The sequence below is a fragment of the Prunus mume genome, linkage group LG4 (assembly GCF_029339155.1).
Source record: "Prunus mume cultivar Tortuosa linkage group LG4, ASM2933915v1, whole genome shotgun sequence".
Classification (NCBI taxonomy): Eukaryota; Viridiplantae; Streptophyta; class Magnoliopsida; order Rosales; family Rosaceae; genus Prunus; species Prunus mume.
In genome coordinates this window covers 6,028,380-6,053,921 of record NC_142701.1, presented here as the reverse complement: position 1 = coordinate 6,053,921, position 25,542 = coordinate 6,028,380, and the positions used below count along the sequence as shown (strand labels likewise).

The following is a 25,542-nucleotide window of genomic DNA, read 5'->3' as shown; positions in this document are numbered from 1 at the left end:
ATCAAATCATTACTTAATGTCTTGGTTATCCTTCACAAATTGTACCCAGTACGTGAACCCTATCGGCCTCACTGCCCTATGTCCTCGTTTGACACATTTACCCTTCGGATACCCCGTTACTGAAGTTCTCATATTCCATGAATAATACATACTTCACAAAAACTCCAAATAATATATATTGTGTAAAGTATTGCACAAATTAGACATGCTTGACTTGAAAATAGAGAGAGGTTTGTAAATAGAATAAACCCATGATTTTCATATTTATCACAAAATAAGAACTTTTAGAACATATTATATAACCCACTCACCATAATAAGTATGAAATATTGCAAGATAAACACACACGCTCTTCATCTTGTTTCTTTTTCTTCCTTATATCTCTCTCTCTCTCTCTCTAACACTACTTCATGGTAGAAATCTATCTTAAATGATTGGAATGAATGATTGAAGTAAGTAAGCATGATACTTATAGGAGAGGCTACCGATGCAACCAAATAATATTTATATATACAATATTTTAAACTACCAAAAGATAAGATAGAAAAGTAAGGGAATAATGTGACTCTAAGGATTGAAATATCGGTTGATACACCGATATATCAGTATTTTCAACTATCGACGTCGATACTGGGGGGTAAGGCCATGTCTTCCCCTATATCAACGATATATCCCCCGATAAGTGTGATATTCCCGATATTTTGCTGATATCTCCGATATTTCCCGATACCCATAACAGAACCCAAAAAAAATTCAAAAGTTTTGAAAGCAATTGAAGCAAATTGAAACCCAAAAATAGCTAATCCTTACCCAGAATCCTATAATTTATTAATATGAAGAATCTTTGCACAGTCCACTGCTCACATACCTCCAATTCATCTGAAGAGGACATGGCGATCAATTTTGGATTTATGATCATAGAAACTAGACCTAGTACTAACTCAAATGAATCTTATGATGGCTATGGTTATGTCATGTTTGATTATAGTGGAACTAGTGATGGAGTTTAAGATGATGAAACAGATTATGGACCTACTAGTTGGGTTAATCCTAACTATCCCATGTATGAGAGGACAGTAGGGAGCTCAAGAGAGACCTATGTGCACCATGTTCAAACATGGCTTACAAAATGCTTCGGTTAAATGACTTGGTATGACTATTGTATGAATCTGGATGGTTGTTCCTCATTGTTTGAACCTCATAGGAGCTCTTCACTTATATGTAGATGGACTCTTATCTAAATTGTAATCCAATGTTTAAACAAACTACGGATTTATGCATGGTTTTTTCATTCTAATCAATAGTTTATTTTCCAACTTTTCATTAACGCGCATTACATACCACTTATATTTCATCATATGTATATCTTATTATTAGTAAATTTTGAGTTTTATTTGTTCAATACATTTATTGATAATGTACATAACATCTATGAAAGTTTTACACCAAAATTGTGTTTCAATATCTATATCTGTCATTTTTGGTGATTATATGCACGTCAGATATTTTAATCCTTGTGTGACTCATCACCCTTTGGCCTATCACAACAACACCACCAAAAGATACGGTAGAAAAGTAAGGGAATAATATGAGTCATCCACCTTTACCCAATGATATCACAACACCACTTGTCACTAGCATGCGAGGTGACATGGCAATGATAATTTGATTAAAACCAATTCTAAGTCTCTACACATGGAAAACAAGAATGCTGTCATCTTTCAACTAAATGGATAATCTCATACTAGGCTTAAAATATAATAACATATAAGTCTTCACAAATAAATATGTAAATAAAACAAATTCATATTAATAAATAATTAATATGTAGTATGAATAATTATATATATATATATATATATATTGTTTTTACAAGTTCCCACACTTTCCTTCTTGGGTGAGATCCTGTGAATTTTTATTTGTTTATTATAATATTTTGGGATTCTTTTAATTTTTTAAAAGTACTTTTAAAAGTGTTTTTACTGTGTTAGTCAAACACCCAACAAAATATCAAAAGTGCATTTATGTAGTGTAAAAGCACTTTTAAATGTGACATCCAAACAACAAACTGCTTCTTTGTAGAAACACTCATGTCATAAACGCTATTGGCATAAGCGCTACTTACATAACCGCTTCGAGAAGAAACACTCTCAAACGAGCCCTTAAACTCCCTTATCCAAACACACACATTGAGTAAAAGCACAATTGGCAAAGATTAGTTGAGATCGCAAGAGGAGGGTTAGATTCGAGTGAAAGAACAAGGGCAAGACAACAACTAAACCAAAATTATAATACTCAACTCCAAAAGTTCTTTTTTCTTTCATTACTCACACTCTTTTAGAAAATAATAGTGGTTTTCATACCCGTCAATTAACTCTATAGTCTACAGTGACATTTAATCAAACAGCTTTCTGCAAGATAAACATGTGATTATTGTGTCTAATACTTTCATATATAGACTATAGAGCAATTGAAAACCACTTTGAACATAAGAAAATATAAGAAAACGACTTTATTGAAGCAAATATAAATTATAAGCTCTTTTCAACGAAAACATCTTGTATGATATTATGAGAGTTCTCATACCATAAAGATACTCGAATTAAAGGCAAAGCAAAATGAGCTAATCCGTTAAATCCTGGCCTACAAAAGCAAGAGAACAACCTTGTAACTGTGACAGAAGTATTCTACAATCATGCACCACCCAACTAATATCGGACTTTAAAAAAAACATTAAATCATAAATTCGGCATTTAATTATCAAAATTACGAAAAATAACAAGCATATTCTGGTACGTGTATTGGTCCGCAAATGGTCCTTCTTAGTTTAGGATCCAACTGGTAAATAGTAGGGACCCGGTCCATTGTGAACACTATGCACAAAAGGACGATGGTAAATAGTAGGGCCCATTGTGACCAATAACTTATCGTCAGACATCGACGAATTATACCAATGGTCATATTTATATTATAAGCTATGCGTCCATATCAGAACATTTTTGGGGTCATGAAGATTAATGGCAGAGCATTTTTTGGGGCACGGAGATGGCAAGGAAACACTCTACATAAACTGCGGAGGACTCTCCCATTTCCATATACCTACTCTTTAATTCCTTTTCTTTATCAAATTCTACTTGCTTCCACTTGCTACCATGGAGTCCATTAACCTACAGCTGTGCAAATTATGTACTTGTTTGGCGTTAATCATCATGCTGGGTGCATGGTCTTCTGAAGCCACTTCTCGTAGTCTCTAAGATGCATCCATGTATGGGAGACACGAACAGTGGATGGTTCGTTATGGGCGCGTATATACCGACAATGAAGAGAAGGAAAAGCATTTCAAGATATTTAAGGAGAATGTTGCGTATATAGAATCTTCCAACGCCGATTCAAGCAAAACTTACAAATTAAGAGTCAATCAATTTACAGACCTTACAAATGAAGAATTCATAGCCTCAAGAAACAGATTCAAGGGGCATGAATGTTCCACAAAAACGACTTCTTTCAAGTATGAAAATGTCACGGCATCGGTGCCAGCTACGATGGATTGGAGAAAGAAAGGAGCTGTAACACCCATCAAGGACCAAGGCCAATGTCGTAAATTAGAGAAACACTACATGTTCTCCTTTTGGAATTTATTATTTTTTTATGTTATTCTAACTGCTTTTATGTGCAATCAAAATCCAGGATGTTGTTGGGCATTTTCAGCAGTGGCAGCTACAGAAGGAATTACTCAACTTACAACTGGTAAACTGGTCTCTTTGTCTGAGCAAGAGCTTGTTGATTGCGACACCAAAGGTGTAGACCAAGGTTGTGAGGGTGGTTTAATGGATGATGCCTTTCAGTTCATCCAACAAAATCACGGGCTTAGCAAGGAAGCTGACTATCCCTACAACGGTGTTGATGGTACATGCAACACCAAGAAGGAAGCTAACATTGCAGCCAAGATAACTGGCCACGAAGATGTTCCTGCAAACGATGAAAAGGCCCTTTTTAACGCTGTCGCTCATCAACTTGTTTCTGTTGCCATTGACGCTAGTGGTTCTGACTTCCAATTCTATTCAAGTGGTGTCTTTACAGGAACTTGTGGAACGAGCCTAGACCATGGTGTTACGGTTGTTGGTTATGGAGTCAGTGAGGATGGGACTAAGTATTGGTTGGTGAAAAACTCATGGGGCACGTTATGGGGTGAAGAAGGATACATAAGAATGCAAAGAGATGTTGATGCTAAGGAAGGCCTATGTGGCATTGCCATGGAAGCCTCTTACCCCACTGCATAGGTTGTAGGTATTGCAAAATGTATGAAACTAATACTTAATGAAGATTGTATCTGTAAGTAAACTGGAAAGCTTAATATAAAGCTGCAAAAACTTCTCTAGTTTCATTTAGTTGTGTATTAACGTTGCATACCTAATGTGGAAGCAAATTATCTCACCCTAGGTCAAATAATTAAACCAATAAATTTGGGAATTATTTGACCTAATTGGGAATTACCTAATCTAATTGGGAGGTACTCGAATTAATTGGGAGGTTACCTAATTCAAATTGGATATATTTGTTCATCGCCTTAATTAGGGATTTGGTTAAATCCCTAATTCCTAAATACACCAACCTCACCAACTACACCAACCCCACCAACCTTGCCAAGGCTGTTAATGTATGGTTTTTACTATTTTCTTTTGGCTTCCCTTGACAACTTTGTAATAGAATGTGTGTTGTTATTTATCAAGCTCAAGTTTAGATTAAGGAAAACCTTTCTTGGTGCTCTTCTCTAACTTCTATTGTATGGAGGTTCAAGCAATTTGACAAAGGTATTGTGCATTGCATATCATTTCATAAAACAGTCTTCATAAAAATGATGACTAGTCATCCGTTTCTCAGATGACTAGTCATCCTTGCTCTGTAGGATTTCCATTTGGATAAGCAAACTGTTTTGTCCTATTCCTCTTTCTCTCTCTCTGCTCATCTGTGTTTTCTGACCTAAGGAATTTTTTGGCTGTAAAGGCTATGTTTTTGGTCATTTGGGTGTTGTCTCTTTTGGGTGGAAGTTTTGGAAAGTTTGGCTTGCCATCTTTCGCTTCTTCTTCCTCGAGAGAACCATCTTATTTCATCTATGAGTTTTTCCAATTGATTTATTTTTGAAAAATTGCATTTGAAACACAAATCTGCATCTAGCTACTTAAATCATTCTATCATTTATATCTAGGTCAGATTCAAGATTGATTTCTTCAAGAGTATGGTTTCTTGAAGAAATTGGTCATTCTCCTTTGAATCCAAATTTTGGTTTCGGTTTGTGTTGGAGCTTGCAAGCTAGTGCCATGGGATGAACGAGCTGGAGAAGGAGCTGCCATTGCCATGAAGAACTGAGCTTCAAGCTTTGCTAAGTTGGAGAAGAAGATTGCACAAAGGAGGTATAGCTCATCTTCCTAAATAGATCTAGGTTTTTCTTGAGCTTGCTTGTGTTCCTTTGTAAGAATCTTTTTCTACTTAGTGGATTGCCTGGTCGGTTGATGACCCCCATTTTTTCCCAATGGTGGGTTTCTGGGTAAACAGTTTCTGGTTTCCAACTCTGTAAATTTTCTGGGTTTGTGTTCTTGACAGTTGACTAGTCATCTGGGTTTGTGCAGTTGACTAGTCATCTTTTTCTGCTGTTTGGTGTTTGCTTGATTCTGCTGTTTGGTCTTCACACACTTTCACCATAGTTGTTGCTAGCACATGGGATGCCTAGATTGACGGGTCCTTCTGAGTGCCTAGGTTGTCACTAGTAATTCTCTAGGCTTGCAGGTACATCTTGGTGTGCTCTGTGTATGTTATTGTTTGGTATAATTCATATATGACAGTTGACAAGTCATAAGAGTATTTGGTCAAGGTCTAGAGTGTGTGAAGTTTGCTGCGTTCTTGGTTGAATATCTTTTAAATTTACCCCTCGTCACCTAAGTACCATTTTCAATTGGTATCAGAGCACCAGCTCTTAACATAAATAGAGAGATCCTTTGGGTGCTAATTGGTATTAGGTGTGTAAACATAAAAATGGATCAAATTGCTCCTTGCATTCATGATGAGCTTGCCTTGTTTGTTAAGAAATATAGGAGGGTTGTTAAAGATAAAACCAAAGTCACTAGGAATTGTCAAAATCTTTCTAGTTCGTCTACATGTGTGTGTCAAGACAATGTTTTTAAGGAGAGGAATTTTTTGAACTCTTATGGCTTTAGGGAGGACAAAAGTTTGAAGGGTCTTGTAAAGTGCTATCTATGTGGCGGTGCTGGTCACATTGATGTGGAATGTGCAAGTAACCACATGACAAAGTCTAATAAGAGAGAAGAGTCAATTAGTGCACAATGGACTGATAGTGATAGTGATGATTCCAACAACTATATCACTTCATCTTATGAAGAGGCAAATAATTTTGCCCTTGTTGGTTCTGTTCATAACTCTAGCCTTGCTAGAGTTCATGAAGTTAAGGAAAGAAAATATGATTCAGGAAATGAATCTGTGTCTAGAGATGATAGGCAGGGTGACCAGTCATATAGGGTACATGATGACCAGTCATACAAGGAACAAGATGACCAGTCATATAGGGAACTATGTGAAAAGTATGATATGCTTTTCAATGAAACCTGTAATTTCAAAGAACATAATCACATGGTTGAAGAAAAGGTCAAGGACCTTGATGAACTGATTGAAACTCTCAAAATGGCCAAAAGGAAGTCGAGTGATAGTTTGTATGAGAATGAAGTTGACATGTATGAATTGTATCATAAAGTTAGAACTCTTGAAAAAGAAAATTCTAATTTGATTGAGAAATTGAATGTACTTGAAAATGACAAATCCTTGCTTCTTCATAGATTGATTTTATTTGAGTTTGAAAAGTCATTAGTTGAGCATGAAAAGGTTGTTGTGCATGATAAGTTTGTGGTTGAAAATTCTGTTTTGCAATGCATGTTATTTGAGAAAGACATTGAGATTCAAAACTTGTTTGAGATGGTAAAATCACTTGAAAACAACATGGTTAAACAATCTAATTCTTTTGATGCTTTACAATTTGAAAATATAAGATTAGAAAATGAACTTGAGTTGGAAAAAGAAAATATTGAAGGTTTAACTATTGGTGCTGGAAAGATTGATAAAATGCTCAATTTTGGAAAATTGTTTGGTGATAAAAGAGGTTTAGGATATATGGATGAGTCTTCTACACCTTCATCTTTTGAGACAATCTTTGTCAAAGATATGTCAGCTCAAGAAGCTCCAAAATTTGTTCATGGTCTCAACTTGACCCTAATTCATCATTTTTACAAAGGGATTAACCACAAATAGGATAGGCATCGGAGGGCATTTGGCCAACACCCTATCCATTAGACAATGGACGCTTTTCTTTCCAATTTTAATATTTCTTGTTCGGAAAAATAAATGATGCATTATATTAATTCAATTTTTAATTAAAAATTGAATTAATATAAATCTTAAAATATTTAATAAAAATAAGATAAAGTAAAAGCGGGTAGCGGGAATCGAACCCGCATCGTTAGCTTGGAAGGCTAGGGGTTATAGTCGACGTTGATTCATCATTTTTAACATCTCTAATTCAAAACTGAACGTGAAACTTTGGTTTCATTCGGCTCCTTTATGTAAGATGGATAAATTCCCAGATTAAGCCATGAAAGAAATAAAAAAAAAAAATTCCACCCATAACATCTATGTCAGCTTTTCTGTCTGAATGTATTCAGAACAACCTCCTTTCTAGACGATCCCTAATAGAAAAGAGGGGGATTATAAAAATCTTTCTAGTTACTTCATTCTCTATTTCTATTTGAGAGCGGGTTGTTCTGTTTTATAGGATGAAAGAGAAGCGGAGAGAAAAAGGAATCTTGAGCAGAATATTACAGTGGGACAAAAATCGCTCCCACACACTGTGGATTGCCCCACATCCACCAATTGCTTGTCCATGGACCTGATCCACACTCTAGAATTTTCCGTGGTCTTGGTCTTGGTCTTCAATTTCCTGCAAAAGTATTTGGTCCTTCTTTTGCATCCCCTCCACGTAAACGGATCTTGGATTCTTATTTTGACAGAAAAAGCAAAAGAAAAAAAAAACAAACACACACTTGATTTCAGATTTGCTTTGTATTTACGAAAGGATGGAGCCTCATGGTAGGCTGATTTTGTTTACCTTCTTTCATGGATTCCTTTTTTGCTGCATGAACACACCTCTGGAATCTGCAACTCTACCTAGTTGTAATACTTTTGGAAATGAAACTGATCGTTTGGCGCTCCTGGACTTGAAGAAAAGAATCACTCAAGATCCTCTCCATGTCATGAGCTCATGGAATGATTCCCTTCATTTCTGCAATTGGGTTGGCGTTACATGCAACCGTTGCACCAAAAGAGTTGTGATTTTGAAGCTGACTGCTCAAAAATTGGCAGGCTCCTTACCAAAATCTATAGGAAATCTTTCTCACCTTACCGGAATCGACCTGGTGAACAACAGCTTTGCTGGTGAAATTCCTCAAGAAATAGGTCGTCTTCGAAGCCTGCGATCTCTCAACCTGTCTGAGAATTCCTTTGGCGGCAAAATTCCAAGTAATATATCACACTGTGCACAACTAAGAGCGCTTCGTTTGGCTTACAATGAGCTTATTGGATCCATTCCGAACCAAGTCAGTTCATTGGTGAATTTATATTATGTAACTGTTTCTGGTAACTATCTCACTGGAGCAATCCCAAATTGGATAGGAAACTTTTCTTCTTTGCATGATCTTTATCTTAGCGAAAACAATTTTCAAGGAAGCATACCAAATGAGCTCGGGCGTCTGACACACTTGGCGGGATTTTCAATTGCAGTGAATAATCTGTTTGGTATTGTCCCTTCTTCAATCTATAATATTTCTTCCATTACAAGTTTCGAACTTGCTAGGAACCAGCTGCATGGAGAGCTACCACCAAATGTTGGCATTAGTCTTCCAAATCTCGAAATTTTCACTTGTAGTATGAACAACTTCACAGGAGCTATTCCTGCGTCGTGGTCTAATTCTTCTAGACTTCAGAAGCTTGATTGTAGTGTAAATGGTTTGACCGGGACACTCCCTGCTGAAAATCTTGGAAGGTTGCGAAGCTTAGTTTTGATAAACTTCAGTCTCAATAGACTGGGAAGTGGGAAAGCTGGTGACTTGAATTTTCTCAGCTTCTTGGCTAATTGTACTGGCCTAGAGAACTTGGGTCTGGACCATAACCATTTTGGAGGAGAATTGCCAAGGTCCATAGCCAGCCTATCTACCCGACTAAAATATCTTTATTTGGGGACAAATTTGATACATGGAAGCATCCCTGAAGGCATTGGGAATCTTACAAGCTTGGCCTTTCTTGCAATGGACTACAACTATTTCAGTGGTAGTGTCCCTGATGCCATTGGGAAGCTTCAAATGTTACAGGTATTGTATTTGTCTTTTAACAATTTTTCTGGGCCGATACCGTCCTCCCTAGGTAACTTGACTTCATTGATAAAGGTAGTCATCCCGGAGAATAGGTTTGAGGGAAGTATACCTCCAAGTCTTGGGAACTGCCAAAGTCTACTCACACTTGACGTTTCTAATAACCGTCTAACAGGCACCATACCTAGAGAGCTTTTTGGGATTTCATCCCTTTCAGTTTCTTTGAGAATTTCTAACAATTCTTTGACTGGTTCGTTACCATCTGAAGTGGGTGATTTGGTAAATCTTGTGGAGCTGGATGTGTCAGGAAATAAGTTATCTGGTGAAATCCCAACGACTCTAGGCAGTTGTATTATGTTGGTGAGCCTGTATATGCAAGGTAATGAATTTGAAAGAACAATTCCTGAGTCTCTTAAAGGTTTAAGAAGCTTGGAAGTAATGGATATTTCACACAACAACTTATCCGGGGAGATTCCTAAATTTTTAGAAAAGCTCAGGTTTCTTAAGTATCTCAATCTTTCTTATAATGATTTTGAAGGTGAATTGCCTAAAGAAGGGATCTTTTCAAATGCAAGTGGTCTCTCAATTATTGGAAACAATAGGGTCTGTGGTGGCCTCCCAAAACTACTTTTACATGCATGCCCATCATCTCATCGACTACTTGCCCCAAAGGTAATCATCCTTGTAGCTTGTGCAGTTGCATGCATAATTGCTCTGTCATGCTTCATTGTTGCTCGTTCGAAGGTGAAAAAGTCAAGAGGTGGCCTAGGAACTTCAGATTCTTATAAGGGTTGGAAATCAGTCTCTTACTTGGAACTCGTTGAGTCAACTAACGGCTTCTCTGCGGACAATTTGATTGGTTCCGGAAGTTTTGGTTCTGTTTACAAAGGAGTACTTCCTAGTGATGGGAGGGCAGTTGCTGTTAAGGTATTAAATCTTCAACAACGAGGAGCTTTCAGGAGTTTCATTGATGAATGCAAAGCTTTAAGAAGTATACGGCACCGTAATCTTCTCAAGATCATTACTGCATGCTCGAGCATTGATAATCAGGGTAATGACTTCAAGAGTCTAGTATTCGAGTTCATGGCAAATGGAAGTCTAGACTCATGGCTGCATCCTAGAGGTGATGAGCAACCTCAACAAAGTAAGAGATTGAGCCTTATCCAAAGACTCAATATTGCGACTGACGTTGCTTCTGCATTAGATTATCTCCACCATAGTTGTGAAACAACCATTGTTCATTGTGATCTAAAGCCAAGCAATGTTCTTCTTGGTGAAGATATGGTAGCCTATGTTGGCGACTTTGGTTTAGCAAGATTCCTCTTGGAAGCATCAGATAATGACTCCCAAAGTCAAACCATGTCAGCTGGGCTAAGGGGTTCGATAGGCTACATTCCTCCAGGTATCATTCTCTTTTTCTCTCTACCTAGCTAATAAGTTTATGACTAAGCCAACTTATTAAGTCTCTTCCAATAAAACAAAAGAAAGATAATCGAAATGAGATGTAACTTGTAAATGATTTGAGTGTGACATCATAATGCATGAATTGAATGACAGAGTATGGCATGGGAGGCCAAGTTTCTATTCTGGGAGATATTTATAGCTTTGGAATACTGTTGCTAGAAATGTTCACTGGAAAAAGACCTACAGATGACATGTTCAAAGATGGTCTAAGCATTCACCAATTCACAGCAATCAAAATGCCTGACCATGTCATGGACATAATTGACCCTTCATTGCTCATTGAAAGAAATGATGCACATGGTGATGGAGAAAGATACGAAAGTGAAATACGAACAAGACGAAGCACAAGCTATCAGCATGGCAGCCCTATCCAAGCAACAAGATTGGAGGAATGCTTGGTTTCAGTGATGCAGATAGGACTCTCATGCTCTGCAATATCACCAACTGAGCGGGGGCAAATGGATGTTGTTGTCAACAAATTGAAGGCAGCTAGAGACTCCTATCTCAATTTGAGAAGAAGAAGAGAAGAATGAGCTAGCTATACGCAAGATAGAGTTAATGAGCTGCAAGAAACTATTTGAATAAGGATATCATATCCATGTGTGTGAAAATTCAGCAAGGATGCTTTATTCTGTTTATGCCTGGACTTTCGTATTGGCTTACTCAACTGGAAGTTAATTAAAGGTGTCATGTTTTGTACGTTTTCCATCTTTTTATGCTTTTGCTGCTTATTCTGCTTAATTGATTTTCTTTGGTAAAAATCACCATGGCAAAAAAATGAAGACATGTTACAAGAAAAGGATGTGGGCTAATGAGAGCTAAACGCAGAATTGGCCGTTGAGGCTTATGAGCCAACCAAGGCTGCCCCCAACCAGTCCAACCAACTGGTTTGAAACGGACTGGAAAGCTGAGAGCGAACGAAACGTTGGAATTGAAAGAGATGCAAATGGGAAGGGGCAAAAAGGGAACATAATGGAAAATTCAGTAAAGGGCAAAATCGACAATTCACTGTATTGTTAGGAAAATATAGGCTGTGTAACAGTGAAACAAGGGTTTTTCTGTCATTTCACTGTTCAAGGAACAGTGCTTATGAATAGTATCTGATTGCATTGGGCTTTAGTATATATAGAATTTCTAATCTTGCCTGTTGGATTGCATGTATGTTGCATACTAAATCTACCAACACATCTAATGAATGTAATTCAATAGTTGAAATTAGAAATATGTAATCAATCCATAACTTAAATACTTATTACAGAATAATCCTTCTGATATCCCTCACATAAAAGTACTTTTGAAAAGTATCTTGGAATACCAAATATAGTGAAATGGAGAGTTCTAACTAGTGATATGAAGTTATAAGCATGAGTTCTAACTAGTTGAAGTTCTTCTGCCTTTCTAAATTCCAAGTTACAATAGAGGGACTATAAGGTGCTTGTTGTTCCTTTTATTCATTCAAATTCTGTATGAGCACAATATTTTACAACACGGTGGTATAAGTAGTCTATTGTAGGTTTTTTTCATTATATTTTATTTTATCACTCAATTGCAAATTTGAACTAGAAGTTCATAATTCATTGATTTTATAACTAGTTGTTTCTAAGTTGTGATAATTTTAGAACTCGAAGTTCTAAATGTAATGATGTATTATTATTCAGAGAAACAAAAAAGAGAGATTATGACCAGAAGATATAGATTCTCAATTCACATGGATCTGTCAATCTAAGAAGGGCATGAAGATCCTTAATTTGTATACAATCAAATGAAGGCTTCGAAGTTCATTCCATATAATATATAAGGATATAGAGTTCTGCATTCTTGAAAAGCAAATCAAGAATTGAAGTTCTTTGATATTTTTTTCTAATTAGAACTAGAAGTTGAATCAATTTATTTTATTCAAGTATTATAATTATTGTTTTCCATTTATCGTTGTATTTATTATTTTGTCTTTTGTTTGAGTAATTCATATGTACAGCCATTTGTTGAAGAATATGAGTCCCACAGCTAGGCCTTTTGTGATACCACTGAGGCCTTTTGTGATAAATGAATGGTTCCACTACTAAGATCACTGAGGCATTTTGTGATAAATGAATTGTTCCACTACTAAGATCATTGAGGCCTTTTGTGACACCTACTAGGCTTTGTAGGTGGTTACTGTGAAAATCCATATTCTTAAAAGTTTTTAAAGAAGATTAAATGTTTATGTATATGTACTGTTTTGCATTTACAATACTATTTTAATAATTATTCGTACTTAGTAAATATATATATATATGTTTATTTGAATAATTATAAAATATATTTATTATTTGATTTTCTCTAAATGGGTACCCTTAGACATTTCTTGGGTATTTAACTTATATAATTGTATATATTTATAATAATATTCATTATTAGAATTGTGTTATTCACATCTTGTTTATTAAGTAGCTAAAAAATCTATTTTTATCTTTCTGAGCAAGTTAACTTGGACAAAAAGGATTGACATGGTAATTTATATATATATATATATATGAGTTTTAATCATCTTAAGGTAGAGTGGACGTGTGGTTAGCATGCATATTTCATCCTGATCACCAATATATGTGTCATTGTTTTAAAGCTTAAAGCTTGTGTGTTTTGACAGCTCCTGTAAGAAATTAGTTAGTTAATAAATATCTTGATTTTATCTTCCTATATTCATAATTATCCTTATTCATCAAGCTTATCCATATATCTATTCTTACTTCATGCCCAAGTTTTGTAAGAGTATAAAGAAGGCCTCTCCCCTATGTTGTCAATAACAAAAAGAAACGAGAAAGAGAGAAAGGAAGTGAAATACTAGAGAGAGAATTTGAGTGTGGATATATGCGGTGGAAATTAAGGAGTCGTCTTACAATTCTAGCAAAAGCTTTGGTATTGAGGTAGGGGTTTCTTGAGGGCCTTTACGGGAATTGATTTAATTAAATTTCGTAAGCTCTATACTATGTGAAAGACATAATTATATCATGTCATGGAAATTGATTGGAGTTGTTGGGTTAAGAAAATAATGATGGAAAAGAGGGTAATGGAAATAGTCTTTTGTGTAGTTGAGTCTAACTCTTGGCAAGTACCAGGTCTCGTAGATCTCACAGTGCACATGATTTTTATTGGGTGATTCGAGACTGGCGAAAGGGAGTTAGACAAGATGAATAACAAAAGGGGAATTGTGGGATGATTAAAATGGGTGTTAGTTCATATAAATGGGCATTCAGGACCAAGTGGTATAAGCATGGTATGGGACGTGCAGGTCTGCTTGTCCAGTTATATGAATTAACGGGAATAGATGAAGAGCATTCATTCATGCATTATTATTAATAATGTGATATTTTGTTGTGTGATTGCATGTCACTTAATTTAGTTATATCAGTCTACTGTGGTAAGGTCGCATTTCCCTACTGAGCTGTGGTTGCTCACCATTCACCTTGTCTAATTTTTCAGATGAATTAGTGGGCAAGAAAAGGACTAAACCAGTTGAGGTTGAATTAGATGAGAGTGAGAGAGCTTTATTTATTTCTTGTAAAGTTGTAAGATTCTAGAACTATTTTTTTTGTAAGAGAAGTTTATTTTAAACCCATGTTTCGGCTTCTATTTATTTTATTTTAGTTTTTACTAGCAAAGGTGCCCGCACGATGCTGTGGGTTTTAAAACCATGTGAATTGTATACAAAATCGTGAAAAAATATATGAAAGATGGTACTATTTATATACACATGGAGATCTAAATAGTGGCATCATGCTTTATTTGGCAAGTTTATGTTACAAAAAATAGATTAATAACATGTTTTATATGCTGCTTGTCATGTTAAAATATTGACCATATTTTAATAAACCAAGCAGCAATCAAAACATCAAAATAGCATCAAAATATCAGCAGTTTTAGAATGTTCATTGTTCAAAAGAGTTTGGACCGGTCTTTATATATATATATATATATATATATATATGCTACTGGGTGGTGGAAGGGGATTTTCTACCTTGATGTCCGTTGGAATGGGATCTTTCTCTTGATGGCTTTGCTATAGAGGTGGCTTCTATTCTTTCTTGTCCTTTGCAGAGGTTTTAACTCTGTTGGTACAAATTTGGAAAATGGCAAGTGTTAGTGTAGATAAATGGAAAAATTTGAGTGAATACCAACTATCATCACAAAATTAAGTTAAAAAAATCCAACAGGACAAACAACAGTTTAGGTACATCAACCATTCTATTAATCTGATGGACAAAAGTATAACTCCAGTCTATTTAATTAATTGATAACAAACTTAGAACAATTGTCACAATTTATTAAATAGGTATGAGAGAATTAAGCCAAAACACTCTAGCTTTAATAGCATCAAATCAATGGGTGTTTATTATGTTGCTACACATTTGGAAACTGGTAAGTGTTAGTGGGGACAAATGGGAAAATTTAGTGAAGACAGTGGCTATTTACAGAATTAAGGCCAAGAAATCAACTGCACAAACCACAATTTAAATACGCCAAGCATTCTACGAATGTGGTGGACAAAAGTATAATCTGTCATTGCCACAAATTATTAAATACCTATAACATAATGAAACCAAAAGACCCAGACTTTAATAGAATCAAACCAAATACCCATAACAGAATCAACCCATGTGCAAGTTTGTTGTACAAAAGAATAGATTATCTATGGACACCTATGGTCAAAACTGATACATGTATTATCATTTATAGGCTATGTTAATCTAAAGGAGAAGTAAGCTATAAAAGCATAAATAACCTATAAACACCTAAAGGTTATAGAACCCTAATCAACTTACTGATAGCATCAAGGGAAGCCAAGAGGACCTGTCCAGGAACCATGGCAAAGAATGCATTCCCTGCTTGGGATTTAACCAAAAGTCCTATCACTGATTAAATCGTAATTTCAACCCCATCAAGCATAGATTTGCTAAGCTTTGATGCCATCTTTGACAACTACTCTCACTGAATTAGCAACATAAAGTTGACTGATAAGAAAAAATAAATTTAATGTGTTATAACCATAAAAAACTTAAAAGAAATTCAGAGTCTTCAGGGGGAACCTTTCAAATTGATTCAATATGAAATCTAACATAAAAAATCATAAAATAAACCTAACCTCCAACATAAAATACCCATTTCACATGAGATTTCCTTCCCAGTTTCTGCTTCATGTCACCTATATACCAAAGAAAAGATATCAAGAGAAATATCATTTTAAGCACAACTATGAAGGAAGAAACACATTCATTGTCCACATCTCAATTCATTATAAGGTATAAAAATAAACCATAACTAATCCTAAAATTAAGGATTTAAAGTAACAAATTTACAATAAAGATTTTAAAAAAAAGTTAAAACTTAAAATGGAACCAAGTGAAAGCAGAGAAAACTACCAAAGGCTAAGGTGGAACATAAAGCATTTAAGTTTTTGAGAGGAATGTGAAGAGAAATAGGGTGTAGAAGAAGCTGTGGGTATGCTGATAGGTTTTCATAATACTCCCAAAGAAAAAATTAGCCAAAATACAGACGCAAAAAAGAATCTTAATCAATTCCAGATAATAGAGGTAGTGTTCTTAAAAAGAGAGAAGAATTATAATTTGGAATTAGAATTCAGATAATGGAGGCAGTGTTCAAACTTTGAACATCTCTACAAAAAAAAGGGGTTTGCAATTTCGCAAACACATGTGAGAGCCCAAACTTCATCGAAATTATATATATACTAAAACTGAGTTCAGAATTCACTGTTCCTAGACTGTAGCTTAGGAATAGTGAAGTGCCGATTTTGCCTCTTTATCAAATTTTCCTTATGTTCCTTTTTGCCCTCTCTCTTGGATGCTAACTCTCCCCACTGCTTCGCTTCACAGTAACGATCGTCCGCCAACCAGCTTGGTTGGGCTGGTTGGGGGCAGCCATGGAATGCACGGCTCGATCTTCGGATTCTTTGGGGCGTAGATTTCCATTTGGCTAGCGCCTTGCTAATCTCGCCGCTCGCTTGGTCTTCATCTCATCTCATCTGCTCATTCGTTGGTTCAACCATCTTTCATCCTCTGTGCAACGTTCGTCTGAGAGATTTTCGATCTGCAAGTTCTTCCATCTTTTCTCTTCAGGTTTGCATCCCTTTACTTTTTAACGGATTAATGGCTTGCTGATGGGTTTCTGAGTGTGCTGTTCAATCCTTTGATTCTTGCCCAAAAAATTATTAAGCAGTCAAGATCTCTCTGTCTCTCTCTATTTGAGCATGTGGATAATGAACCCTAGGAGCTTAATATCTGTTTGCATCTAAAAGAAAATATGATTAGGAGCTGATATTCTGAACTAATCGACCAGTCTCTTAGCTGGAAGGTAGAGATGGTTGTTTCAATATAAGATCATTCAAACAAAAAATCTGATTTTACACTGTATAAAATATGTAGAAACCTACTTACTCTCTGTTTGTTTGCTTAGAAAATGCAAGAAAAAAACAGAAAATGTCATCTTTAAAACATTTTACTGTTGTTTTGTGGGTAGGAGTTCAATAATTATGCTTATAAGAGCATTTGAGGTCACCCACTTAATAACATTAGTACTTTTTATTGAAATCACTTGGGTTTCTGTGGAAACTCAAGGACATAAAGGAAAAAGTTTGAGTCTTTGTTCTATAATTATGTTGGATTGAAAAGTTGGTGCCTTTGTTCTTTCATACATGTGCTTAGCATTACAATGAAAATTTCCTTTCATTGTTTTTTGGTTATTGAATGGTTTGAGCATGAGGAAAAAGGTGATTTTGCAACCTCAACAAAGCATTTCAAGTAAGAACCATATCCTCGAATTGCCCTTTTGGACCAAAATTAAGCCTTTTGTGTGATGGTTTATCATATAATTGGGTTCTATGTTTGGGCTTATGGATTGGTTCATGGTAGATTTGAATTGGCATGCGGAGTTGCTTGGGTGAAGTGATGACTCATGCATTGCAGGACTACAACAAAATGGTGCACTTACATCTATTCGTGGACTTTGAAATAGAAACAAGGTTTGCATCTTTTAATCGCCTCCACTGTATTTCAATTTCTTTCCCTTTTATTAATTTTGATTGTATTTTCTGTGATGGGATTGAACAGTGCTTTTGAATTGGTAATGGCAGGTGACTGTTTGTGCGTGAATAAAGGCTTGCCATTGCCCTTGCTGATGTTGTGGGACAGAGCCAGTGTATATGTACAGAAGTTGAGGGATACAATGTTCTCTCTCCCTCTCTTTAATTTCAGTTATTTTTCTTTTAATAGAATTTCTTCAAATATTTTGGTTCTGGATTTTTGTGTTGAACAAATTTACAATAAAGGTATTTTATGACGTTCTGTGTTCGTAAATATCTTTTGTAGAACAGCACAGAATGTTGACTGACTTTGAAGGTGTTGCAAGAAAAAACGAAGTAGGGTTCCGCATTTGGACTAGCAAAGAGGTTTGTCAATCGTTCTCTCACCCTCAATTTTTTTTCTTTCAATAAGTCGATTACATCTCAGCCTTAAATTCGCTGTTTTTTATTTCTGTTTAATTTAATGAGACAATTTCTGTTACAGAATTCTAAATTATGCTTCTTTTTTCCATGTTAGGGTATTGGGATGCTAAGGGGTTCTTATAACTTAGATGGGTATGCTTCAAGAAGGTTGGTTTTATTCTGGAAGAATACCCATTTGGTTTTCGACATAGTTTATTTAGTTAAATATATGGTTGCTGGTGAAATGGATTAGCCAAATATTGCATATGTAATATGCCTACAAATTCTTAGTATTGTTGTGAACAGTCAGTTTAAGTGGAGGATTGTTGTATGAAATTTGGTGAACAAATATCTAGAAATTATCTTCACAGTTTCTTAGGTTCCATTTAATTTGGTATTTGTTTTTGTGTGATATATTTCTCTTAGGGCATGTCAAATGGTAAAGCTGCAATTAATGGTGTCTTTTTTGTGTTGCAGTTCCACCAGTACCAGTTGTTGGGAGAAAGCTCCCTATGGCATCTAATGAGCACCCCAAGATTTACCAAATGAAGCTCTGGGCCACAAATGAGGTTCACGCCAAGTCCAAGTTCTGGAATAATCCTTAGCCTTCCCAAATGTTCATTGGTGAATTTTTGGTTAAACTTAATATTGTTGATTGATTTGTTTGGATTAGGTATTTCATGAGGAAGCTGAAGAAGGTCAAGAAGAGCAATGGCCAAGTGCTTGCCATTAATGAGGTTTGTTCTCTTTGCCGTTTATACTTTATTTTTTTCCAATTAATAAATTTGTACCCATTTTGATTATTTGTTAGTGTCTAATGTAGTCAATGTTTTTTTGGGGTGGGGAAGTGGTTCCTTCTCAACTCTCCTCCTGGCAAAATCCAATTTGTTGCCAAAGGGCTCCACCTTTGACCCCAAAGCGTCACTCTTTTATCACATTTATTTCGCTTTTTTCTAATTTTGTTTCGATAATTTGAATCGTATTTTGTATTTGATGTTTGGCTTTGGTGGCAGATGTGAAGGAGGTTGCGTCATAGGCATCCTCTGGAATATTATGAAAACCTATCAAAGATATCTACACCTTCTTTACACCCGATTTCTCTGACATTCTTCTCAAAAACTTAAATGCTTTATGCTCCATAGCCTTTGGTAGTTTTCTCTTCTTTCACTTGGTTCCATTTTAAGTTTGAACTTTTTTAAAAAAATCTTCATTGTAAATTTGTTACTTTCAATCCTTAATTTTAGGATTAGTTGTGGTTTATTTTTATACCTTATAATGAATTGAGATGTGGACAATGAATGTGTTTCTTCCTTCATAGTTATGGTTTATTTTTATACCTTAAAATGATATTTCTCTTGATATCTTTTCTTTGGTATATAGGTGACATGAAGCAGAAACAGGGAAGGAAATCTCATATGAAATGGGTATTTTATGTTGGAGGTTAGGTTTATTTTATGATTTTTTAATGTTAGATTTCATATCAATCAATTTGAAAGGTTCCCCTGAGGACTATATGAATTTCTTTTTAAGTTTTTATGGTTATAAGTTTAACACATTAAATTTATTTTTTCTTATCAGTTCTTTCTACTTTATTTTGCTAATTCAAAGTGATAGTAGTTGTCAAAAATGGCATCAAAGCTTGGCAAATCTATGCTTGATGGGGTTGGTATTACGATTTGATCAGTGATGGGACGCTTGGTTAAATCCCAAGCAGGGAATGCATTCTTTGCCATGGTTCCCGGACAGGTCCTCTTGGCTTCCCTTGATGCTATCAGTAAGTTGATTAGGTTCTATAACCTATAGGTGTTTATAGGTTATTTCTGGTTTTATAGCTTCTCCATTAAATTAACATAGCCTATAAATGGGAATATAGTATCAGTTTTGACCATAGGTGTCTAGAGATAATCTATTCTTTTGTACAACAAACTTGCACATGGTTTGATTCTGTTATGGGTATTTGGTTTGATTATATTAAAGGCTGGGTCTTTTGGATTCATTCTGTTATAGGTATTTAATAATTTGTGGCAATGACATTATACTTTTGTCCACCACATTCGTAGAATGTGGCGTATTTAAATTGTGGTTTGTGTAGTTGATTTTGTGGCCTTAATTCTGTAATAATAGCCATTGTCTTCACTAAATTTTCCGATTTGTTTGCACTAACACCTACCAGTTTCCAAATTTGTAGCAATAGAATAAACACCCATTGATTTGAGGCTATTAAAGGTTGAGTGTTTTGGCTTAATTCTCTCATACCTATTTAATTATAAATTATCACAATTGTTCTAAGTTTGTTATCAATTGTTATCTGGAGGCTTTGACTTTATAGGAGTGGCGAGCGTTGGTCTTCTTCTTAAGATTGAACTCCAGCTTTTTCTATGTTTCGGTCTCTCTCTCTCACTGATCTGTAAGTAAATTTTGCTTCATCTTTCCATTCAATTTTTGTTGCTCTTCTTTTTCATTTTTTTTTTGTTACTAATATCTTGGATCTTATTTTATTAAACTATAAGACCTGTTTTAATTTGCTGCCCTAAAAGTCCAAATTCCTAATTTTTCCTCATAGTGGATCTATGTTATTGATTTGCAAATGTTATCCAAATACTGAAATTGATTTGATTGTGTTATTATTTTGATGAAACCAGGTGAAACAATTTAGTTATTAAAATACTATATGATTGCTTTTGGTAAGGTTTTCTGTTTGATTATTAAAAATTAGTTGGTAAACCCTCAAAATCGGTATTTGGATATGCTGGTTCTTTTGTTACAGGGTTTAGGATAGCTCTGCTTTGCAAGGTGATATGCTGCTATTTGGGTAGTTATGTTTAAAGACATGTTCGTTCTTTTACTACAGGGTTTTAATTCAAATTCGTTCTTATACTGGTTTATGGGACTGGGGATTTGAATTTGATAATTTTTGTTTTGGTAGGGGAAAGAAAATTTGGGAGTGTGATTCTAGGAACTGATTGCAATGTTTTAGCATAGTTGACTTGAAGAAGATTGTTTTAGGAAATATGTGGGATTTGAAAATCTGACTTCTAAATTGGAATTCTGTTTGTGGACATTAGAGATGACGAGAAAGAATTCAGAAAAGTTAAAATTCATAGGTTTTTTTGTTTGTGGGTTTGATTTACCAAGCGGATTTTTGTTGATTTTTGCATTGAATGGAGACTTATTGAAAACTAAAAAAGTTTGTATATCCTAATTTCAGAATGCAGAGTTTGGTTATATTGTTTTTTTCCTTTTCATGGGCTAATAATTTGGCCATGCTTCTACTCTTTGCAGCTGATAGGGATCTGGAATGGATACGCAAGATACATCTCCTTCAAGTGTTGCTATTCTTTGACAAGCAAAGATTTATATTTAATGTTGGAGAGGTAAGGAACTCAATTACATACATTTTCCCTGTGGTTTCTTTCCATACAGATTTTGCTCAAGCTAATTTTTTGGTTTAATGAAAAGATTGTGCATGCATAAAATACTCAAGCTAATTTCTTCCCCGATTTTTCTGTTTTTTCTTTTTCTTCTTTTTAAAAAATCATGTTTTCTTTTGATATTTTGCAGATGGTCTTTCTTTGCTTTGATAGAGCAGTTTGGTTGGTGTTTTCACTCAAGCAAGGGGTGAGTTTCTAGGCTGAAATTTCAATTAATTGTTTTAAGTTTTGTGAATAGAGCATAGGAATTAGCTAATGGCATCAATTGACAATTGGTTGGTGTTAATTTGTTGTTGTAATGATAGGTTTAGATGATTACAATATTTGAACATGTTGGTAAATCCTTTGAGTGTTTTGGCAATTGGGTAGTTGAGATGTTCCCTGCCTATTTTCATCGCTTTATACACATTTCACGCAATTTTAAAACCCGCAGCATCGCAGGCACCTTTTGCTAGTGAAACACTAAAGCCAAGATGAGCCTTTATTCAGCAAAGTGGAGGCTTCAATTTTGAAGAAAAAGAAAACAGAAAAAAGAAAAGAAAACATACGTCTCCAAATCAGCCGGTCATTTCGAGGGGATGCCTCTGACGCAGTCTCCTTCACATTTGCCACCAAAGCCAAACATCAAATACAAAATACGATTCAAATGATCGAAACAAAATTAGAAAAAAGTGAAATAAATGTGATAAAAGAGTTGGTCAAAGGCGGAGACCTTTGGCAACAAATTGGATTAAGCCAGGAGGAGAGTTGAGGAGGAACCACTACCCCACCGCAAAACAACATTGAATACATTAGACACTGACAAATAATCAAAATGGGTACAAATTTATTAATTAGAAAAAATAGAGTATAAACGGCAGAGAGAACAAACCTTAATGGCAAGCACTTGGCCATTGCTCTTCTTGACCTTCTTCAGCTTCCTCAGGAAATACCTAATCCAAACAAATCAATCAACAATATTAAGTTTAATCCAAAATTCACCAATGAACATTTGGGATCACAAAAGCCAAGCTAAGGCTAAGCATTATAGCAGAATTTGGACTTGGCGCGAACCTCATTGGTGGCCCAGAGCTTCATTCGTAAATCTCGGTGCCCATCGATGCCGTAGGGAGCTTCCTCCCAACAACTTGGTATTGGTGGAACTGCAACACAAAAAAGAGACCGTTAATTGCAGCTTTACCATTTGACACACCCTAAGAGAAATATATCACACAAAAACAAATACCGAATTAAATGGAACCTAAGAAACTGTGGATAATTTCTAGATATTTGTTTACCAAATTTCATACAACAATCCTCCACTTAAACTAACTGTTTACAACAATACTAAGAATTTGTATGCATATTACATATGCAATGTTTGGCTAATCCACTTCACCAGTAGCCATATATTTAACTAAATAAACTATGTCTAAAACCAAATGGGTATTCTTCAAGAACAAAACCAACCTTCTTGAAGCATACCCATCTAAGTTATAATATGCAGTGGAAAAGAGAATAAAAAGAACCCCCTAGCATCCCAGTACCTTAACATGGGAAAAAAAGTGCATAATTTAGAATTCAATAACAGAAATTGTCTCATTAAATTAAACAGAAATTAAAAAACAGTGAATTTAAGGCTGAGATGTAATCGACTTATTGAAAAAAAAAATTTGAGGATGAGAGAAGGATTGACAAACCTCTTTGCTAGTCCAAATGCAGAACCCTACTTCGTTTTTTCTGACGTTTTATTTCTCGTACACAAAAATTTGGTGTGTCTAGAATAATAACTTTGGTTTAAGATTCACAACGAAGAAATGAAAACCGATCATAAGAGCAATATGCTGAAGGCTATTCCTGTTTTACTCTCGTTATTTCCCTCGAATTTTCCAAATTTCAGGTAAATATTAAATAGCTTTAATGCATCTTTAAACTTGATTACCATTTCCCCCTAAATAAATCATAAAGAAACAAAGAGTAAAATGTTTAATAAAAAGTACTAATGTTATTAAGTGGGTGACCTCAAACGCTCTTATAAGCATAATTATTGAACTCCTACCCACAAAACAACAGTAAAATGTTTAAAAAGATGAAATTTTCTGTTTTTTTCTTGCATTTTCTTAGCAAACAAACAGAGGGTAAGTAGGTTTCTACATATTTTATAGAGTGATAAATCAGATCTTTTGTTTGAATGATCTTATATTGAACCAACCATCTTTACCTTCCAGTTGAGAGACTGGTCGATTTGTTCAGAATATCAACTCCCAATCACATTTCCTTTTAGATGCATACAGATATTAAGCTCCTAGGGTTCATTATCCACATGCTCAAGTAGAGAGAGAGAGAGAGAGAGAGAGAGAGAGAGAGAGAGAGAGAGAGAGATCTTGCCTGCTTAATAATTTTTTGTTTGAAATCCTCGGAGAGACCGCTGGTCCTGCAGACGATTGATCATGTCATCGCCGATCGCTCGTTGAATCAATGGGTGAGGCTGTTGGAAACAAGAGCTTTTCTGATAGCAAGTATTTAGAAGAAAAACTGATAAATTGATAATAGCAGTGAGCTATTTAAATAGACTTACAAAGAGTAACCTAAGAATGAAAGAACAGCCCACGTTTAACAAACCTATTACGTGGTAACAGACTAAGTCAAAACAAACAGATACTCCCTAAATAGTAGGGATTTATTAACTAAGCAAGAACACACTAACAATAAACTAACAATAATTTAACGCAACACCTAACATACTTAGCTTCACAAACGATCCAACTTGAGAGGTTTTTCATCACATCTGCAATTTGTTCTTGATCTGTAATGCACCATTTCCACAAGGCTCGCTTTTATAAGATCAATAAGAAAATGGAAACAAACGCCAATATGCTTGCGCGCCCATGCATCACTAGATTCTTTGCAAGTTTGATTGCTGAGCGCTATCACAGTGAACAATTGTAGGCCTATCTTGCTTCTCACCAAGCATCTCAAAATCCTTCTCAACCATACTACCTCGACATGCACAAGAGGCAGCAGAATGACCTCTCGCCTCGCTGGTAGATAGAGTTACTATCGGTCGTTTCTTTGATGACCAGACACAGCCTCGAATCAATAACAAAACGTAACCTGAGGTGCTCTTCCCGTCTTCTTGGTCTCCAACATAGTCACTATCTGTGTAAACATTCAACTCTCCTTTTCCTCCCTTCTTGTAGAACACCCCAAAATCAGTTGTTCCTCTTAGATATCTTAAAATTCTCTTTGCTGCCTCCATGTGAAGCTCAGTAGGATTACTCATATACCTGTTAATAAGACTTACCACAAACATCATGTCTGGTCTAGTAGCAGTTAAATACATGAGGCTTCCCACAATTTGTTTGTAGATCGTGCTGTCTACTTTTACTCCATCTTCATCTCTCAAAAGTTTGCAACCTGGGACAATGGGATTAAGAACCGGATTGCTTTTATTCATTCCAAACTTTTCAAGCACCTCCAAAGCATATTTCTTTTGGCTAATGAAAATTCCATCAGTTCTTTGCATAACTTCTATACCCAGAAAATACCTCATCTTCCCAAGATCAGTCATGTCAAACTCAAGCATCATTGATCTCTTAAACTCAACAAACATAGATTCATCATTGCCAGTAAAAATGAGATCATCAACATAAATACTCACAATTAGAATTTTACCTTCCTTTGCTGTCTTTGTGAACAAAGTGTGTTCACAATGACATCTTTCAAATCCTTCCTTCATGAAATAAGCCTCTATACCACTATACCAAGC

At 35.4% G+C, this 25,542-nt stretch overlaps 3 protein-coding genes and 1 long non-coding RNA gene across 26 annotated transcripts; 3 read left to right on the top strand and 1 right to left on the bottom strand.

The window, feature by feature from the left end:
- Positions 1 to 3,152: 3,152 nt before the first annotated feature.
- On the top strand, positions 3,153 to 4,280 carry LOC148917768 (senescence-specific cysteine protease SAG39-like). The gene is made up of 2 exons (XM_089050546.1): positions 3,153 to 3,597; positions 3,688 to 4,280. The coding sequence occupies exons 1-2, from the start codon at positions 3,264 to 3,266 to the stop codon at positions 4,278 to 4,280; spliced, it is 927 nt and encodes a 308-aa protein (XP_088906672.1). The 5' UTR covers positions 3,153 to 3,263.
- A 3,635-nt stretch (positions 4,281 to 7,915) lies between these two features.
- Positions 7,916 to 11,588, top strand: LOC103335951 (receptor kinase-like protein Xa21). Its single transcript, XM_089051431.1, has 2 exons — positions 7,916 to 10,827; positions 10,983 to 11,588. The coding sequence occupies exons 1-2, from the start codon at positions 8,136 to 8,138 to the stop codon at positions 11,420 to 11,422; spliced, it is 3,132 nt and encodes a 1,043-aa protein (XP_088907557.1). The 5' UTR covers positions 7,916 to 8,135; the 3' UTR covers positions 11,423 to 11,588.
- Positions 11,589 to 14,589: 3,001 nt separating this feature from the next.
- LOC148917767 (uncharacterized) lies at positions 14,590 to 16,583 on the bottom strand. Its single transcript, XR_016126256.1, has 3 exons — positions 16,009 to 16,583; positions 15,689 to 15,854; positions 14,590 to 14,974 (listed from the first exon to the last, which is right to left on the bottom strand). It is a non-coding gene; the product is annotated as an uncharacterized LOC148917767 (long non-coding RNA).
- A 277-nt stretch (positions 16,584 to 16,860) lies between these two features.
- LOC103335420 (large ribosomal subunit protein eL20-like) lies at positions 16,861 to 21,139 on the top strand. Of its 23 annotated transcripts, none has more exons than XR_016126446.1 (10): positions 16,861 to 16,999; positions 17,846 to 17,901; positions 18,013 to 18,106; positions 18,253 to 18,327; positions 18,479 to 18,531; positions 18,841 to 18,932; positions 19,037 to 19,100; positions 19,744 to 19,803; positions 19,972 to 20,137; positions 20,693 to 21,139. XR_016126446.1 is itself a non-coding variant. In XM_089051372.1 (8 exons), exons 5-8 carry the CDS (start codon positions 18,513 to 18,515, stop codon positions 19,337 to 19,339), a joined length of 345 nt encoding a protein of 114 aa, XP_088907498.1. In that variant the 5' UTR covers positions 16,861 to 16,999; positions 17,846 to 17,901; positions 18,013 to 18,091; positions 18,253 to 18,327; positions 18,479 to 18,512; the 3' UTR covers positions 19,340 to 19,370. The 23 variants fall into 23 exon arrangements, 10 of the variants coding, with proteins under 10 accessions (XP_088907498.1, XP_088907497.1, XP_088907501.1 ...); XR_016126445.1 differs by having other exon boundaries at positions 20,678 to 21,139; XR_016126447.1 differs by having other exon boundaries at positions 18,841 to 18,949; positions 20,678 to 21,139.
- Positions 21,140 to 25,542: the final 4,403 nt, after the last annotated feature.

Bases quoted from the DNA above. Each gene is read 5' to 3' on its own strand.
- LOC148917768 (XM_089050546.1), top strand. From the start codon at position 3,264: ATGTATGGGAGACACGAACAGTGGATGGTTCGTTATGGGCGCGTATAT. The intron at 3,598-3,687 runs GTAAATTAGAGA...ATCAAAATCCAG, and splicing joins CAAGGACCAAGGCCAATGTC to GATGTTGTTGGGCATTTTCA.
- LOC103335951 (XM_089051431.1), top strand. From the start codon at position 8,136: ATGGAGCCTCATGGTAGGCTGATTTTGTTTACCTTCTTTCATGGATTC. The intron at 10,828-10,982 runs GTATCATTCTCT...ATTGAATGACAG, and splicing joins GATAGGCTACATTCCTCCAG to AGTATGGCATGGGAGGCCAA.
- LOC103335420 (XM_089051373.1), top strand. The intron at 18,950-19,036 runs GTTCTGGAATAA...TGTTTGGATTAG, and splicing joins GAGGTTCACGCCAAGTCCAA to GTATTTCATGAGGAAGCTGA. The intron at 19,101-19,186 runs GTTTGTTCTCTT...TGTCTAATGTAG, and splicing joins AAGTGCTTGCCATTAATGAG to TCAATGTTTTTTTGGGGTGG.